This window comes from Anastrepha obliqua, chromosome 3, assembly GCF_027943255.1.
Source record: "Anastrepha obliqua isolate idAnaObli1 chromosome 3, idAnaObli1_1.0, whole genome shotgun sequence".
Classification (NCBI taxonomy): Eukaryota; Metazoa; Arthropoda; class Insecta; order Diptera; family Tephritidae; genus Anastrepha; species Anastrepha obliqua.
In genome coordinates, this window is record NC_072894.1 from 107,173,088 (window position 1) to 107,193,336 (window position 20,249).

General features: G+C 38.2%; 1 protein-coding gene across 2 annotated transcripts; it reads right to left on the reverse strand.

Annotated features, from left to right (window-relative positions):
- Window positions 1-1,517: 1,517 nt before the first annotated feature.
- LOC129241351 (heat shock 70 kDa protein cognate 1) lies at window positions 1,518-13,514 on the reverse strand. Of its 2 annotated transcripts, none has more exons than XM_054877613.1 (3): window positions 13,040-13,514; window positions 12,548-12,836; window positions 1,518-3,938 (listed from the first exon to the last, which is right to left on the reverse strand). In XM_054877613.1, the coding sequence occupies exons 2-3, from the start codon at window positions 12,750-12,752 to the stop codon at window positions 2,221-2,223; spliced, it is 1,923 nt and encodes a 640-aa protein (XP_054733588.1). In that variant the 5' UTR covers window positions 12,753-12,836; window positions 13,040-13,514; the 3' UTR covers window positions 1,518-2,220. The 2 variants fall into 2 exon arrangements, with proteins under 2 accessions (XP_054733588.1, XP_054733587.1); XM_054877612.1 differs by having other exon boundaries at window positions 1,519-3,938; window positions 12,548-12,833.
- Window positions 13,515-20,249: the final 6,735 nt, after the last annotated feature.

Genomic DNA, 20,249 nt, shown 5'->3' on the forward strand with positions numbered 1-20,249 from the left:
GCAGGCGCCTGTCCATACGAACACTTAGGTATGTAACCTCTTTAGAAAGAGGTATGAGTGTGGAGGTTAGATATACACTGGAGCTGTCGCTTCTATTTAGCATAAAATTCACATACTTACATTTTTGATCATTCACTTTGATGCGCCAGTCTGCCAACCACTTTACTATGTGTTTCAGATGACTGTTGAGTTCACCCGACGCTCTTGCAGTGTCGTCAGCAAACGTGGAGATGTAAATATTTGCGAGTTTGTTGGAAGGTCAGCCGTGTATATTACTTATAAAATCGGACCCAGTACACTGCCTTGTGGTACTCCGGTTTTAATATCGACTTCATCAGTTAGGTAGTTTTTATATCTTACCATAAACACCCGATTTCTAAGATAAGATTCTAATATTTTATGTGAGCTTTGTGACAGTGTGCGTTGGATTTTGTAGACAAGTCCCTTATGCCATACTCTGGCGAACGCATGAGCTACATCAAGAAATATGGCTGAGCAATATTCCCGTCGTTTAAAAGCATTCCTTATTTCGGAGCTGATGCCGATTGATTTGCTCAATTGTGCCGTGCTTCTCACGAAAACCGAACTGATGACGGGGAACAATGTTGATGGCGCAGTAAAAAGATGTTGTTGTTGGTATTGTAGCAGCATAAACATTCTCCTTGCATATACGAGGAATGCTGCTGAAGGACTGCCAGTCCTTGGCCGAATATAAATCCGGAACGTTCCTGTTTCGTAGAACCGACTGTCGTGGGGACGAAAAAAAAGTCTTATTGACTGATTTTGCACTCAGCGGCCGCTAATAAAATAAATTGGCTTAAAATTAATGGCCTACACTCCGCTTTACGAGCTGCTACATTTGAGAACGCAAACCCATCAATATTCTCTCCATCCCTTCTGAATCAAATATTATAAAAATGTCAAATTTTCCTAAAGCTATAAATATTTTTCAATTTATTTAGTCTTATAATTTATATTTACTTTCATTTGGCAAAGCCCATAGCCGTGATAGCTAGCGCGTCAAAATAGATTAATCTGTAATTTTAATTATATTTTAATAAATAATTGCTCTATTGGAAGATTTATAACTTTCGCAAATGCCGTCGAGTCATATGTGACACCTGTGAGCTTGACAGCTGCAGTGAACAGGCAAGCAATGCAGCGCATAAAGGTCCAAATAAAGATTTCTATCGCTCAAAACCATTTTTTGTATTTAATAAAAAAGTTATTAAAAACAAGATTATTATTTATTATTAGTTAAATAAAAATATATTATATACATATAAGGTATAGGGTGTTTTTTAAGTCCCTCCCTTATTTGAAATGGTGTTTTTGGGTGTTTCTTTAAAGCGTGTAAAACGGAAACGAAAAAAGGTTTTTACTTTACTATTTACTATTAAGTTGTGAAGGTACTTATGTATCACCTCACCGCCTGATGAATTCATTGAGTAACTGAAAATGTGATGAAAAAAGTTTGACTAATCAAATAATCGCACAGCTCTATTTCAAGTCCATCTTCACTTTTAATTAGCTAATCGATCTTCTACTGTTACATATTTTTTTTTTTTGCCGACAAAAGTAGGCTTCGGTTTTTATGTTTTATTCTTGTTTACCTATTTGCATGAATATATTGAAGAAGGGTTAATATTTGACACTTTTCCATCCAATACTTGGATTTTCTATACTCACCTGAATCGCTTCGAGGTAAACAAATTTAGTTAAATAAATAATAATAAGAGTGTCGAGTGCTCTTTTGATCGACTGCAGTAATTGTATAGAAAACACCCCAAAAGTATGCAATGCGTAACTTGCTTGTTTTTTTTTTTAATCAATTGCATAATTTACGTATGGCCGAAACGCATACAATGGTAATAATATTTTCCTGTTATACTTACTGTAAAACTATATAACAAAAGTCAACAAAAAAAAAAAACAAAAACAAAAACCCCAAAAAACTACCAAAAATGTAATAAACCACGAAATCGATTTAAATTTATTATACTTTCGCCAAAATTTTCAAACAAATTTTGTAGTTTATGTTGTTAAAATGTATGTATAGATATGTAAAATAGACCATAGTAAAATACGAATTGAAGCATCAGATAACAACAAATAAAGAAAAATGTTATTTAGAAAAATAAAGCAACACCAAAAATATGCTTTCCTGACTTTTAATTTTGCATACACCAACAAGAAACTCATCTTGCATCCTAAAATCGCTCAGTCTACTTCTTCAATGGTCGGTCCTCCCGCTGTACCCGAGGAGCCACCAGCACCGCCTGCATTTGGTGGCGGCGGTACGCCTCCCTGGTACAAACGCGTTATAATTGGGCTACAAATCCTCTCCAACTCTTTTTGCTTATACTCGAACTCATCCTTCTCCGCCTGCTGATTGCTATCTAGCCAGCTGATGGTCTCATTGCACTTTTGCAATATCAATTGCCTATCAGCATCCGATATTTTTGCACGTATATTTTCATCATCTATAGTGGACTTCATCTGGAAACAATAGGACTCGAGCGCATTCTTTGAGTTGATGCGCTCACGTTGTTTCTCATCCTCGTTGCGATACTGTTCTGCCTCGTTCACCATACGCTCGATATCTTCCTTGCCCAAGCGTCCCTTATCATTGGTGATGGTGATTTTATTCTCTTTACCTGTTGATTTCTCCACTGCTGTCACATTTAGTATACCATTCGCGTCGATGTCGAAAGTTACTTCGATTTGTGGCACACCGCGCGGTGCGGGCGGTATGCCGCTCAACTCGAACTTGCCGAGTATATTGTTGTCCTTCGTCATGGCGCGTTCGCCCTCGAACACCTGTATTAATACGCCGGGCTGGTTGTCTGAGTAGGTGGTGAATACTTGTGTCTGCTTTGTTGGGATGGTGGTGTTGCGTTTGATCAGCACCGTCATAACACCACCCGCCGTTTCGATACCAAGTGATAGTGGTGTAACATCCAGCAACAAAAGATCCTGTACAGCTTCTGACTTATCACCGCAGAGTATAGCCGCCTGCACAGCAGCACCATAAGCGACCGCCTCATCTGGATTGATTGACTTATTCAGCTCTTTGCCATTGAAGAAGTCCTGCAGCAGCTTCTGTACTTTTGGTATGCGCGTCGAACCGCCAACCAACACAATATCGTGTATTTGTCCCTTGTCCATTTTCGCATCACGTATTGCTTTTGCCACCGGCTCCATAGTACCCCTAAAGAGATCACCATTAAGCTCCTCGAAACGCGCACGTGTAATGGATGTATAAAAGTCAATGCCCTCGTACAAGGAATCAATTTCAATGCTAGCCTGCGATGAGGCTGAGAGCGTGCGCTTGGCACGCTCGCAAGCTGTACGTAAACGTCTTAAAGCGCGCTTATTTTGTGCCAAGTCTTTCTTATATTTGCGTTGAAACTCTTGTACAAAATGATTCACCATGCGATTGTCAAAATCTTCGCCGCCCAGATGTGTATCACCGGCAGTGGACTTCACCTCAAATATGCCATCCTCAATGGTGAGTATAGATACATCAAAAGTGCCACCGCCCAGATCGAAAATTAGTACATTACGCTCACTTGTACCCTTCTTGTCAAGTCCGTAAGCAATGGCTGCGGCGGTGGGCTCGTTAATGATGCGCAGCACATTCAAACCGGCAATAGCGCCAGCGTCCTTTGTGGCTTGACGCTGTGAGTCGTTAAAATATGCCGGTACAGTAATTACAGCATCCGTAACTGGCTTGCCAAGGTAGGCCTCTGCGGTCTCCTTCATCTTAGTCAATACCATCGAAGAGATCTCCTCTGGGTAAAAACTCTTCTTCTCGCCCTTATATTCGATGCGCATTTTCGGTTTGCTATTGTCATTGAATACCTCAAATGGCCAGTGCTTCATGTCGCTCTGCACAGTGGCATCGTCAAACTTGCGCCCTATCAGACGTTTTGCATCTACAGTGTGGAAAATAAGACAAGAAAAACATGGTATCTTGGGGGTCAAATATGTGAGGTTAAATGCAATATTAAAGTAAATGAGAATCAGTGATTTTAGTGTAAGTGAAACTCTAATATTCTGATACAGTAGGAGAGTATAGAGATAGAAACTGCTGGCCGTTTACTTTTTGCAGCAGGTTGATTAATTTATTACATACATTGAACTTTAGTACATACTTAGAAAATATTTTAGTGAAATTAATTGTATGGCAGACAACAAAATATAATATTTTTTTTAGAATATTAGTCACATGACCAGGCAGAACATATTTACTCAAGCATGGAGTGCAAAGACTCTCAGAATTACAGAACTGAAATGAGAGCACAAAAAATGGTTTTATATTAGAACTAACACAAATTCGTATTAAGAATAGAGAAGAATAGATAGATTAAAATACTGTGTGCTGACAACAATTTAATGAGGAGTTCAAAATTTTATGGCAAGTATATTTACATAATAAACTAAATTTGTATAGAGAAAAAGTGAATTAATTGACAAAACAAAAACATTTCTTGATCAAGAAGCCTGTTAATTCATCCTGGTCACGAAGTTCTGACTACACACCGCCTAGAGAAAAAGGGGTTAGCCATCTTTTCGATAGCCAAAGAAGGATGAGGTCATAAAATACTTACTAGGGCGATTCAATAAGTACCCGTGTTAGATGACAGAAGGCGTTCCTGAGGGAAGTTAGCATCGTGTGCTGTCATCTATCAAACGACGGCAAAACAAATTTCAGACTGATTGATAGGTAAGTTTGGATTTGGCAGCTATTCGAGTAAGACGTGTTTCGTGATTTTCGCTTAGATGGAGAGCAGTAAGAGCAGCATCGTTCGGTATTTCGCTTTTTGTTTTTGGATGAGCAAAAATGGGAAAATGGGAGAAGATAAAAACAAAGTTGGATGCTGTCTATGTGAAGGCTTCACCATCTATGACCACAGCTAGATATTGGTTCAACGAATTTAAACATAGGTGAACATCCGTTTTTGTTGAGGAGCGACCAGGACGCGCGACAGACGTGGTTACCGAGTAATCATTCAAAAAGTCTACGGCATGATTTTCATTGTTCGACGATTGAAAGTGCGTGAAGTAACAGAGGTCATAGGTGTGTCGACCGGAATGGCAATTAATGATTTACATGATAAGTTGGCGATGAAAAAATTGTCGGCCTGATGGGTGCCACGATCACTCACAAGCAACAACAAGCAAATGCGTATTTTAACTTCGAAGCAGTGTTTGGAGCAATTTAAGTGAGATCCGAAGGAGTTTTTGCGTCCAGTTGGCATCGTTCATGAAACCTGGATTCATCATTACACATCAGATACCAAGCAACAATCAAAACAATGGATTTCTCCCGTTGAATCTGCTCCAAAGAAGGCGAAGTCAGTTTCAACGGCCGAAAAGGTGAAGGCGATGATTTTTTGGAATGCGAAGGGCGTCATCCTCACGGATTCTTTAGAAAAACGAAGAACGATCACTAGACAATACTACAGTGAGTTATGAGACCGCTTTCACAAAAAATTGAAGGAGACACGACCGCATTTGGCGAAAAAGAAGGTGCTGTTTCATTACGACAACGCACCAGCCTTTTAATCCGGATTTATCACCGCCAAACTGCAGGAATTGCATTATGAATTGCTGCCCCACCCTCCCGTATGCGCCCAATCCGGCTCCCTGCTACTTTTTTTGTTCCTTAACGTGAAGGAATGGCTCGCGGGGAAAACAATTTAGTTCAAACGAAATTCGACAAATCCTACTTTTTTGAGGAGTTAAAAAAATTGCCTTTTCTAAAGGGGGACTATGTTGAAAAATAAAAAAAAATTTGAACAAGTTGTGTTTTCGTTTCTAATACGGGTACTTATTGAACCCCTCTCGTATATGCCAGGAAAAAGCTGTTCATTGTTTGCAACCATAAGTGCATTAGCCTGTCATACCAGAGGTTGTGGGTTCGAATCCCACGTCAACCACTGTCCTCGCACTCTTCCAAACTTACCTACTTTCCTAGTTTATATAAAAAATAAAAATAAAAAATAAATAATAATAATAATTTCATTCCTCAACCCCAACAACCTTATCCTTCCAATCCTTACTCAGGCATAAAAATCAGCGCATTACTTGCATTGTAGCTGCTAAAACAAGCAAAAAACAAAGAAAACACACAGTTAAACATTGCATCAGTGGCGCCAGCAAGAGGAAGCGGGCAGCTGCGGTAATAGCGCAGACACACCAAATTTAGCGAAGTCCTTAACCATCTGTGCGATTCTTCTGCCAGAAAAATGTGACACACAGGTGGCGCTTCAAGCAGTAAGAAGGCGTTGTTCCTAAGTAACGACAGGTCGACATTCCCACTACTTAGGACTGGTAGCGGCAGGCTGATCACCTGCCCTGTCTGAAATCAAATAAATTAACGCAAGGCTAAATCTTGTCGAGGCTCTATGCTCCCGAGTGGAGTGAATAAGGAAAATATAAAATACAATTTTTAATACCTGAACATAATTCAAAAATATGAGTTTTTTCTAAAAAACTGAGAACGTGCGGAAAACAAGAAATCACATACGCTGAAACATATTGTCCTGCAGAAGAGGTTTATTGAAGTGGAAAATCGATCGTCAGACAATTCAACACAGCTTAGATTGAAGTAGAAATATGAAATTTATAACCCAAGGCGCAAGTGGAATTGGACGAAGCAGATTTCACTTAGAAAAGAAGGTGGAGAAAATTTATACAATTGAATTTATTTATGTATTTATTATAAAGATCGCAGATATCAAAACTTCTTTATATGTATATGAAAACTAAAAATGGTAAAAAAGAAAAATCAAAAGTACTGAAACGGTATGGCTATTAAATTTCACTTTATGTGCTTCTTTGAATTGAAGTTTGCTTTACTAGAAAAACTAGAGGTCCCTCAAACGAAATCTTTAATGTTTAGTTTATGATAAGAAGCAGATACATTTCGATTTCGCAACGCCAAAGCCAACGATGCATATAATCCTTATAATTTAATTTGCGGTTGTAGGATTCAAGTACTGATCATGAAGCAGTGTTTCCCGATCCTCAATAATCTTAAGTGAGAGAAAAAATGCAGAACCAGAGTAATTAAATCTCCTCTCACAGAATACGAGTCAGTGATACAGAAGGTGATGCAGGTACTCTTCGCAAAATCTTCATTAGTGGCTATAAATGTTTCAACACACCAGTGTGAGACTGTCATGATTGTCACGAGAAATGGTGCAGGATGTTAATGAATCCCACAAGGTACTCTTTGCCGTAGCTACATCTAGCTTAACTGTAAAATAGCTGAGAGAGAGTCACTATCAAGACACAGCTGTTAGCCAAAGTTCGTTTATTTATGAGCACTCGAGCACTGGCCATCGAAGTCTTTCTGGGTTATTGGCTGATTCAACTGTTTCAGTTGCAGCGTAGATCTCAATGAAAAGTGCTGCAGAAATTTGGGAACTTATACGACTCAGGGTCAAGTTTCGGCCCTCGGCAGGCTATGGCACACCTCCGAATGTATTTCTGCTATGAGAAGACTTCTCACAGAAAACATTATGCCGTTCAAAACATCCAGACGCACAAAACGAATAGAAGGAGGAGCTCGGCCAAAAACCCAAGGCAGAGTGTAAACACCGTAATGTGAGAGTCATAGAGTTAACTTCCTAGTCTTATAGCGCGTTTTATGCAGATTTTTATGGTATTGGGATCTTGTTTTGAGTCTTTTCTCTATATTCTACCTTCACTAGATGCTTAAAGAGTAAGTGTGATACTCTCTGCTTTCTAAATAGAACATGCCGAATTTCTTCTGTACTTTTGTGAATAATGTGGATAAAATTATCTTAATATGGGTCGCAGGAAAAAAGTTTTTTCTAGTAGCGGTCGCCCCTCGGCAGGCAATGGAAAAACTCCGAGTGTATTTCTATCATGAAAAAGCTTCTCATAAAAAATATCTGCCGCTCGGAGTCGGCTTGAAACTGTAGGTCTCTCCATTTGTAGAACAACATCAAGACGCACACCACAAATAGGAGGAGGAATCTCGGTTAAACACCCAAAAAAGGGTGTACGCGCCAATTATATATACATATATAATATGGGTCCCCGGACATCGGAATATTGAAGAAATCGCCAAAGCGGACGAACTGGCAACAGGGGGATCTGCCATGAATAACATTCTTGCAGAATCGGTATTCACACTACTGGGTGCAATCAAGAATACAATTTCCTTAAAATATCTAAAAGTCGTGGAATGCAGATGCAGAGACCAGACAGCATGCAAAGTTAGCGGAAAGTTTTGGCCCATCTATCACTATAAACAAACGTCAATACTGACAAATATGAAACGACTCACGACAGTGATAACTGGCTTCTGGTGAATCGGGGAACAAACAGCCCAAATTGGCATCCCTCACAACACACTGTCACAGTTGCAAACAACCAGGGAAAAAGGAATCGACTTTCTATTTCATCTGTGACGAGAGAGAGTAAAGTACACAAACGGTGGGATACTAATAATACTCGTATGTGAACTGAGCTTGATAGAGTATCGTGCTCACTTTGGGTGATACGAACAAGGAGGGCAAAGAACTGAGGCTTCCGAAATGGTATATACGAACACACATGGGACATATGACCTCATAAGGATTTCTGTATGAGTTCTAGAGATAAGCAAGATACCACTTGAAGGAGAAACCACTATTTCAATGAGCCATCTTCTTGCGACAGTTAGTTGGGCACGCCAATTAATCGCGATGGACGGTTTCAGAGATATGTAGGGTTTTATTCGTATATTCTGAACATCCCAATGGGCCTCCTCATAGTGCGTTTGATCTAACCAAATTTAGTTTTAGTAGAATTAAATCAACTAAATCATTTTTTTAATACAAACCGATTATGTACACATGTGTGTACAAATACGTATCATCCTATCATCCGCACCAAGATGGCATACTCTATTACAGATGTTTTTATAGCGGTTAAGCGCATCGCTCACAAAGCGATCGAAGGTTCTCGCTGGCTCTACGGAGATAAAGATATTTGCCTAGTCACAACGTTGGACGTAAAAATGCATACAGCTAACTGGGGTAGAATCCTAAATGTGCTGGAGAATTTCCGAGTCCCAATATACATTCGGAAAATGGTTGCAAGCTACTTATTTAACAGAGTCTTGCAATATGAAACCGACGAAGGAATCAAAAGATACAGAGTAACAGGTGGAGTCCCACAGGGGTCAGTGCTGGGCCCACTTCTCTGGAATATAATGTCCGATGGAGTCTTGCGTCTCAAACTACCTCCAGGATAACAAATCATAGGGTTTGCTGACGAAATCGTGGTAGTTGCTAAATTCCTTAACCGGGCTGAAGCGGTCGAAACCACAAAAGATTGGCTGCGCAATAGTGATTTAAGCCTTGCAAACTATAAAACAGAAGCAGTTCTCATCAGTAACAGGGAAATAGTTGAGACCGCAAATCTCACAGCTGACTGCATTCGAATTCAGCGAAATAAAAAAAGCATCGAGCGGATCCAGCACAGCTGACTAACCGAAAGACTGAACGGGAGCGAAGCATCCGTACGTGGCAGGAGGAATGGAGGAACTCTATGAACGGACGCTGGACGTATCGATTCTTTCCGAATATCACAAAATGGATAAATCGAAAGTATGGACAGATAGATTTCTACCTGACCCAAGTACTTAGTGGACATGGATGATTTAAAGCTTATCTGCATAGATTTAAGCATGAAGACGACCCACCTTTTGTGACAGTCTAGTTGAAGATGCAGAGCATGTTTTCTTTGTCTGCCCTCTTTTTGAGCTGAACAGAGAAGATTTGAATGATAGGGTTGGAAAGCCAATAATTGTTGGTAACCTAATAGATATCATGCCTGACTCAAAAGATCATTGGTCCGCTGTCAGTAATAGGGCAAGAATAGTAATTACCACTCTGCTCCTCCTCGCGTGAAGAATTATCTAACGGTCGTCCCGTGGGAGGGAAACGGGGCTGGGGTGGGTTTTTAGTGGGTGAATCGAAAGACGAGTCTCACACTTTTCGGCTTTCAATGCTTTTGCCACCTCCATATAAAAAAAAAAAAAATACCAGTCTAACGGTTAGACGCGATAGAAGTGAAACCTTCCGTAAAACAAACTGAGAGAGAATAAAACGAAAGCAGCATTAGGAGCGGGATAATTATAGGTTCGTTATAATATTGCTATAAAGTTCATATTTTATTTTCTTCATTTTATTATTATTCATCCTCAATGTTTTCAATTTCAACAAATGATACGAGTGGCTTATGATAGCTAAAATATGATACAAATGCTTTGGTTTCGATGTTGTCAACATATCTTTGAAATACCGCGTCAATGGTTGTTTTTGATCGTGTTGTCGATTCAGTGCGATTGTTACACATTTTTAAATTGAATGTTGTATTGAGAACGTCAATTAAAGGAACCGCTGTGTCCAATGCAAAATTTACGTTAAAATCGCCACTTAAAATCATTGGAACTTTATTGTAATCTTTTCTAAGTATCCGCGATACTTCTGGTGTATACTTTATTAAATTTTCGTGAATGAATTCCGTGATGCTATTTATTGATTTTTTTTTTCTGTCGATATTCACGACACTTTTCTGCATTATTTTTCGGCATAATTGCGGTAAATATTTAAAAATGAAAATATTTACGAATATAAAAATACACACGCGGTTGCTATTATGAGCATCCCCAGCAAAACCTGCGTGACCGAAACTCTAACACAATTATATTTTTTTGAATGTTACAAACACATATGCACGCAGGTTTTGCTGGGGCGTGACCGAAACTCTAACACAATTACACATATGCACTCGTATTTGTTTGAAAATCGACTTTTTTTTTGGTTCTCCGTCACCTTTGGAAAATGTGTAAACAGTAAGCAAACTTTATTCATATATTTTTCCTCATTTTTGCATCAGTAAAATTAAACAAACGCCGTAGCCGAATGGGTTCAGAATTCACAGAGAGAACGTCAGTTCGAATCTCGGTGAAAACACCAAAATTAAGGAAAACTATTTTTCTAATAGCGCTCACCCCTCAGCAGGCAATGGCAAAACACCGAGTGTATTTCTGCCATGAAAAAAAGCTCCTCATAAACATATCATAAAATAAAATAAAATAACTGTATAAAAAAAATTTTTTTTTTGTGATTCGAACCAAGGATTTTGGGTCGGAAGCTCACATCTCTAGCCGCTCGGCTATCGCGCCATGCTGTCGGCGCTGGCTTAAAAGTTATTTAGTTCGTCGCTACGTTTATATGTAATATTCGTAGCCAAGAGTGTCGCTTTTTTCGTTTCACTTTTTCTCAAATCACTCCCAACGATTCTAAAGAAGTTTTCACTTCAAAACAAAAAAAAAACAAACAACGCATCATCCTAATATCCCAATTTTGATCGAGAAACTATTTTCCAAGCAATGCTGTAGCTGCCCGAGTATGGCCAGGCATGTCTCACAACTGAAAAGTTGCCATGCAATTTCTAGAACAATTGTCTTTGCTTTACCCCAGACATTGAATGGAAATTGAGGTGACTTTAAATGGGGTAATCACATACCTATTTTTAAGATAAAATCGCCAACATTTCTCGACCTGCCAAACAGTGCGCGAACGAATGTCTGCGGCGGCTGTGACGACTCATATGTGACGACAAAGTAAAATGAATAAGCAGATATCCAAGGCATAGGTAAAATATTAAAGTAACGATATCAGGGTGGCTGTGCGAAATTGCTGTTGTCGGCGGATCAGAGGAGGTGCTGAGCGAAATATGTTAACTAAACCACAGGCGAAAACATGTGCAGCCAACTTGATGAGGAAGGGATGCCACTTGAAAGAGGTGTCCATATATACTACATATATCTGTATGTGAATGTATGTGAATTAAACCTGAAATGAAAACATGTGCAACGGCAAGTGACGCGTTGTTTAAAATAAGTTCAGATTGCACAAGTAACGAAAATAAACAAAACTAGCTACAAAGCGAAATCGGGATCTGCGGAATGCAAATGATCACTAAAATTAGCCGCAGAACACAAAAATATAAGTAATAAAAACGGACGTGGCAACCAAACGAAATGTAATTGAATAAATTAGAAAATAAACTGGCAGACATTGGCGCGTTTAATCTGGCAGCTATACTCAATTGTACATATACATATATATGTACGTATGCACTTTGGGACGTCTTGGCTGATAGGTTGGCCAAAAAGAAGCGACAGCACGTCAAACGAATTGCACACCAGAAAATGATAAATGGTAGGCGACAAGAGCACAATGTGGTGTGACTAAAAATTATCCTAGCAACGAGGCGACATCGAAATCGCTGACATACAAGAAAACCCATACATGTGTATGTGTGTATGTATGTACATAAGTATGTATATGTGTGGCATATATCTTTCAGATATTTATAATTTTTGTTTGCATCTAAAGTCCATGAATGTTGAGGATAGTGGGTGGGTTGTACAATGATAGTAGGTGATGCACAACGATACTGTACTTGTTGTTGTAGCTTTAGTTTTTTTTTTTTTTTTGTTTGAACTCACCAAAGATAGTATTGTTCGGGTTCATGGCCACTTGATTTTTGGCCGCATCGCCAATTAACCGCTCCGTATCGGTGAAGGCCACATAAGATGGAGTCACTCGATTGCCCTGGTCATTGGCGATGATGTCCACTTTGCCATGCTGAAACACACCGACGCATGAGTACGTCGTGCCAAGATCAATGCCGACTGCTGGCGCTTTAGCCATACTACTTGCAATGTTGCTAATGTTGCTACAGTTGTTGTTATTGTTGTTTTTTCCTTGCTGTTGTTATTCTTGCTGTACTAGCTGCTTTAATTATAGCGTGCGCGCATACGATTGACAATTTGTGCAGCAGTGACGACGACGGTGTTGGTTGATTATACAGCCAGCCAAACATACATACATACGTACATATGAACCAAATTTGGTTGCACCAAATTATGCACAAAGAATTCGCACATTGCATAAGTATTAAACAAAAAATTTATTTTCACGAAAATTCCACAACTTACCGCTTTTAGCTACTTGGCTTTTTTTGGTGCGAAATTTCTTTAGTTTATCCTAAATCTAGACGCACATTTAGAATGCGTAACGGTATAGGTACAACGATATGATGAGGAATAGCAGGACAAAGGTTAGCACTCGTAGAAATTCTAGGGTTTTATCTCTTTGCAGCTCCACTGCGACGGCGTTCGCATATGCGTTGCAACGGCACGAACGCGTAAAAGAATCAGGATTTTTTGTGAAAATAAAGCACCAATTTTTTAAATCAATATAATTAATTGTACACTCAACACTTTAGTTGCTGCCGTTTGATATTTAATTGCCTACAAAAACTAATTTTTGAATTTGTTTTATTGCTTTGAATTTTAGAATTTTTCGCTAGAAATTTTATTTATTTTTTAACTTTTGCCTTACAAAACAAAAATGTATGTACGTCAAAAAGTGTAGTAAACTCAGCCGTTGCTCGCAAGTGAATGAGCTGAGCAGATCGGATTTTCTATCATTCAAAGCATTTTCGATATGTTTTGCCAACGCTGTTAACCGATTCACAGTGGCGCATTCAACGAATTTTCTCGATCAATGTTAGTGGAGATGAATAGATTTGTCTAATTTCTCTTCAATGCTTTGATTGAGCTCTTTTTATGTGGTTGTGAACGACAACTGTTAAGCTAAATACACACCAGGCAACCGTTGAAGCAACGGTTGCAGCAAGGTGTTGCCTTTGTTTAAGAAACACGTTGCGACCGTTGCTTGAATCTCAGTATTGTGTATAACTGTGGTGCAGGAAAGGTACAAGCGGAAGATACGTAAAATTAAATTTTTTAAATGATCGACGAAATACGAAAAATTATTTCTCTTATTATAATTGACGAACTTTTGTACGAAAATGAGGAAGAAGAGATGCAACAAAAGAAGAGAAAGAAAATTTGGTCCAAAAATTGGCTTTTAAAAAAAATCGAATTTTCGAACAAGAGGCTGCTGAAAGAATTGAAGGAAAATGAGCCAGCGGACTATAAAAATTACATGAGGATGGACGAAGCCCTGTTTAGAAAATTGTTGGACTTCGTAAAGGCCAAAATAACGAAACAAAATACCATAATGAGAGAGGCAATATCAGCAGAAATTAGACTGGCAATAACTTTGCGGTATCTTGCAACAGGAAACGCTTTTGCGGACTTGAAATTTTTATCAATTTTATTGTATTCATTTTTTAATTGTTCGTATGCTTTTTTTCTAAAATTTTTATTTTTATATTTTTCACTACTTATATCCCACAGCTTTCTCAAATTTTTATATTCGTTAATAAAATTAACATAATTTTCATTATTTTCAATTGCCATTTTTTCCTTTTTCACTTTATTTTACTCCGCACGAACCTTCTTCTTCGCTTGTTTTCAACGAACTGAACGAGTAAAAGCAGTAAACAATGATACACACGAAGCAACGGTTGCAGCAACCTATCCCAAAAATCAAATTTATTTGATATTTCAGGCAACGGTTGCAGCAACACGAAAATCAATTGACAACACAGCTACACACGAGGCAACGGTTGCTTCAACATGGCCGTGTTGCTGCAACGGTTGCCTGGTGTGTATTTAGCTTTATAGCTTTTCTATGCTCACACATTCGTCACAGTCCTTACCAATTGAGATCTACAAACATATGCACATGCAAGTAGATCGTCATCGTACAGGCCGCTCTGTATGTTGGACACCGTTGGCAAAGTGCTAGAAGCAATAATCTGTAACCGACTAGAGCAGTACCCAGAATGCCATCCAGGCCTGTCAATTCGCCAATATGGCTGCAGAAAGCATCGCAGTGCAGTAGATGCAATAATAGAAGTATGCGAAATAGCAAAAACTGCTATCTTAGGTAGAATATGACTAGGAGGAACCAAAAAATATTGCGCGGTCGTGAAGGGCTATATCATTAAACTGAAGAGGGTGCAAAGGACTGCATGCATTGCCGTCGCCGCAGCATGTAAAACTTGCCCCAGTGCTGAATGCCCATTTGCACTTACTTCCCATCGACTTTTCCGTAATTTCCATCGCAGCTCAAAGTGCAATCAGGTTAAAGGAGGTTGGCCTCTGGAGGCAATCTCTCAAGGGACATGGTAGCAGTATAAGGCAGTTAACACCATATTTATCCGAACTTCGAACAGATCTCTTTATCCGCAAACTAGAGTTTGAGGGTCGTGCTAGAGCAGTCTTTCCAAATAGGCAGGATTGGATAGAGGGGGAAATCTGCACCGAAGCTTGCACCTCTGTCTTCACTGACGGTTCCAAGATAGAATCGGGAGTCGGAGCGGGGGTTTTCTCTAAATCAGCCAATTTATCTATCTTCTCTAAACTACCAAACACTGCTAGTGTTCTTCAAGCAGAAGTCTTTGCGATCTTGCAGGCATTCAAAATACTTAGGGAACGCGGGAGCGAGAGAGATATTAACATTTTCTCCGATAGTCAAGCCGCGATTAAGGGGGTCTTCTGGTCTCCAGCGAAAAAAAAAATCGATTTTTTTTTTTTTGCATAATTTTGTTGTATGTGTATGCGAGAATACGCCGCAGAAAGGATTTTTTGAAAATCGCATTTTTTCACATTTTTCTGGGCACCGAAGTGTACCCTCCTCCGGCCGTTTTCATCATAAACTTTATCTTTAAACGCGTTTCCCCGAAAATCGTGTTTTTTAAGCATTTTGGTCACACTTTTCATAGTAGTTATACTCCGATTTCAATGGTTTTGGTCTTAAAAGGTTCGGAAAACTTACCGCTAAGTTTCCCCGTGTACGATTTTTGAAATTTTTTTCATTCCATTTTTATAACCTTTTAAAGTTCAAAAAATGAGCAAAAAAAAATTTTTTTTGCAAATTGTTGCATAACTTTTGAAAAAAATTAAAAAAAAAAAATCTGTCACGGGAAAACTTAACCAGGGCAACTCTGAAGACAACGCATATCTAATTTTTGCTTTCTGATTACCCAGGTGGAAAAACCGTGACCAAAATGGAGACCTGTTTCGTTTGGAGGTGGACGTCTTCAGCGCCATTTCAAGGTCGCAGGTGTTAATTTTTTTCAAAGTCAAAACCATTTTTTAAAAGCCAAGACATGTACCTTTAAAATAAAAAAAATTTTTTTTTCAAATATTCACAGGATTTGTCACAATCAATCCCCAAAAAAACCCTTCATTTCAGGGCCTCGAGACCAGAAGACCCCCTTAAGGCTATGACGACGCCATGGTGCAGAACGAAATTAGTTAAGAACTGTAAAAAGAGACCAACTCTTCTGGGTGTGCAGGTAATATTTCTCTGATCTGGGTTCCAGGACATAGGAACACATGTAGAGGGAAATGAAATTGCTGATGAGCTTACCAGGAAGAGGACTGGATTGGCCTCAGAGACCTCCTACCCGGTTATCGGCATCCCCTTGACAGTTGTTAAAGGGGAACGGCACAAATTATTTCTCAGGAGAGCACAGAAAAGATGGAGCTCCATTTCTTCATATGCTATTTCGAAAACCCTTTGGCCCCAATACGATATATGAAGGGCTCAGAAAGTCCTTTGGACTCCTCACCATTCAATTTCCAAACTCGTAGCTGTGTTTTCCGGTCACTGGACGATTGGCACACACGCGGAAAAGCTAGGGTTACCATGTAACCCCCATTGCAAAAACTGCGGTGACCTTTCAGAGAAGGAGACTGTTGAGCACTTTCTCTGTAAATGTCCGGGCTTGGCAGCTAGATGATTAAGATCACTGGGTGTTCCTTTCTTAGACAGCCTGGGCCAGGATAAGGGTAAGGGATAAAAATCGATTTGTTTTTTGCATGTTATTGTAGTAAAACATTTCAAAAATACCGTGTTAAAATTTTAAGTCAATCCGAGCAAAACTTTTTAAGTTATAGAGCATAAAGCCGAGCCGCCTCAAACATCTGCTTCATAACTTAAAACTTTAAACGCGGTTTTCTCGAACCTTTTTTTTTTAAGTGCGTAGTCATTGGCATTTGAAAACTACTCAACCGATCCTTTTGAAATTTTGCACACATATTTTACATATAAAAAACCTCCCCCCCCAACGTTTTTTTTTGCCATTTTTTTTATATTAAGGTGGTTTTACACCTACAAAATGGCGGCATTTTTTCGTCAAAAATCACTTTTTACTTCAAACGACTACCAAATGGCTGAAAATGAAAATAAATCGTCAAAATAAACGTTGGGGGGAAGTTTAACTCATACTTTAACTAAATTATTCGGTTTTTTGATTTCAGATGATGCTACGCTGAGATATGCTGACTTCTGCAAAATGTATTTTTGAAAAGACGTCTACGTAAATGTGCTCTCATTCGCTCATTTTGCAGTATTTTTACATGAAAATTTTATCAAATATTCTTGAAATGTTACTTTATAATATGCAACAACTTTTAATAAACTGACTTGAACCGTTTCGCTACAATAAATTCATGAAAAAAGTGTTTTTTTTAGCGTTTATCCCTTACCCCCCCCCTAAAGCTAATTGCTTCATACTTTGAGAACAGAACCCTATGGCTTAATACAGACGTAGGTCCCAAAAGCTATAAGGTAACTGGAGGAGTTCCTCAAACTCTGTACTAGGCCCGGCTCTGTGGAACATCATGTATGATGGAGTACTACGCGTTGAACAACACGAACAAGGAAGTAATATTGGGAACGCCGATGATCTAGCTGTGGTAGTTGTAGAGAAAACGCTAGAAGAGGCCTCACGAAGGGTAAAGAATATCGCTTTTAACGAATTTAAATTTCCCACTTTTCAAGAAACTAACGCATTCCTGAGTGTAGGAAAGTTAAAAATACAGTTTGTTGTTATTTTACTGTAAAAGTTAATAGTTTATTTTTATAGATGTTCTTTTAATAATTTATATGTATTTTATTAATTCATAATTATTTCACAATTTCCACCTTTTGCTTTAAGTTACTGTAAAATATTTTCTTTTGTTTTCAACAAATGAATATTTTTTCACACTTCTTCAATTTTGTTATACTAATTTTACAATTTTATTTTGCTTTCATCAACATTTGCTGCGATATTAACTAAAATTTTCTTATATGGTCACAAATGTCTTGGTGGCAAGGGTATTTCATATACACTATTGTTTACTACTTCGTACTCGAATAATTCAGTAATAAATTTTTAATAAAAATATTTCGGTTATTCTTAAACGTTTCATTGTTTATTTATGCAAGTATTTTCATTGTTAATTTAGAATTCAATTCCACTACGGGTACACTGTTTTTGCAAATATTTATTAAGATGGATGTATGAAATATCGTTTAATTATAAAATGTGTATATGTATGAGTATGCATTTATGAGCTGCTGATGTATGATTGTATTTTGAAATATGTTTGTTTACAAGTTTGCTAATTTTATACTATCTGGTATGTTTACAATTAACTTTGAACGTGTACGTAAATTTTGGATTACACAAATAAATACGTATATGAGAATGACTGCGTTGATCAAAGAGGAAATAGGATGGGAAACAACACGAAAAATATGCGGCAACCTAACAAATTTACAGGAATAAATTGCACCTTTTCAAAATATTAGAGCAATTCATGCTTGAAATGAGGATCTACCTTAAAAAAATGTAAGCCCATGTGACATTTTATGACAAGAAAAGTTTGATTTAACTATTTGTTTAATGATTTGACACTTTCACTGTTGCCTTTGCTTCATACGCTAGCCCAATATCTTCTTTTTATTTGAAATATTTTTTTAAATGTTCTAATAAAAAAAGGAAAAAACTAAGACAATATTTTTGTGAAACGCATTTCCTGCCGGCATAGGGTGCAACATCAGCGGTGAAGCACGCGTGGCGTCAGATGAACTCTATATGTTGGCGCTGAAAATGCCGAAAACAGGTATTTTTTATTTGAAGTACTAATTGAAACTAATTTAATTAAGGGGTTAGGGGTAGTCAGAAAAGAAAAAAAAGAAACATTTTTTTGTGTTTCATTGTGAAAAACATTTAATTTAGTTCAAGGAGATTCGTTTACATCACTTTTTGAATATGATATCGCGCAAGTGGTCGCCCTTAGCACGTATTTGGATATGTACAGGGTTGGCCATCTTAAACTGACCCATGTGATTATTAAAAAAATATGGAAAAAGAAACATTTTTTTGTGTTTCATTGTGAAAAACATTTAATTTAGTTCAAGGAGATTCGTTTACATCACTTTTTGAATATGATATCGCGTAAGTGGTCGCCCTTAGCTCGTATAGCGTAATGTGCCCGTTTTTCGGCGTTTTCCATAATTTTGGCCAGCGTCTCGACCGATATGGCGGCTATTTCCCGTCGGATATTGGCCTTAAGTGCGCCTAGTGTCTTTGGCTTGTTGACGTAAACCTTAGATTTCAAATTACAGTAAAAAGTTATAGGGTTACTCAATGGGTCAGTTTAATATGGCCAACCCTGTACTTTTCGAGTTATTCAACAATTAAAAAAGGGCGCTCGGGCGCTCCGGAGCGTTTGAGAGCAAGTAGCAGCGGCTGAAGAACTGTTGTACGGCCCGGGAATAGATGGCACAGTGTAAGTAATTAAATAATTCGTATAACTCTACATTAATCGATAGCAAAACTTTATATGCGTTTTTCTCAAAACCATTTGTTTTGAATTGGTGATCACTGTAATTCAAAAACCGTTAGGTATATTTCAATAATATTCATACTGCTATTGAAAAACATAAAACACTCGTACCTGATTTTTTTCAAAAATTTCTTTTTGAAGTGAAAACTTCTTTAGAATCGTTGGGAGTGATTTGAGAAAAAGTGAAACGAAAAAAGCGACACTCTTGGCTACGAATATTACATATAAACGTAGCGACGAACTAAATAACTTTTAAGCCAGCGCCGACAGCATGGCGCGATAGCCGAGCGGCTAGAGATGTGAGCTTCCGACCCAAAATCCTTGGTTCGAATCACAAGAAAAAAATTTTTTTATACAGTTATTTTATTTTATTTTATGATATGTTTATGAGGAGCTTTTTTTCATGGCAGAAATACACTCGGTGTTTTGCCATTGCCTGCTGAGGGGTGAGCGCTATTAGAAAAATAGTTTTCCTTAATTTTGGTGTTTTCACCGAGATTCGAACTGACGTTCTCTCTGTGAATTCTGAACCCATTCGGCTACGGCGTTTGTTTAATTTTACTGATGCAAAAATGAGGAAAAATATATGAATAAAGTTTGCTTACTG

What these genes read in the sequence shown, in the direction of transcription:
- LOC129241351 (XM_054877613.1), bottom strand. Translation starts at nt 12,752, where the DNA reads ATGGCTAAAGCGCCAGCAGTCGGCATTGATCTTGGCACGACGTACTCA. An exon ending in CCCGAACAATACTATCTTTG is followed by an intron (nt 3,939 to 12,547) that starts GTGAGTTCAAAC and finishes TCCACACTGTAG; the next exon opens with ATGCAAAACGTCTGATAGGG.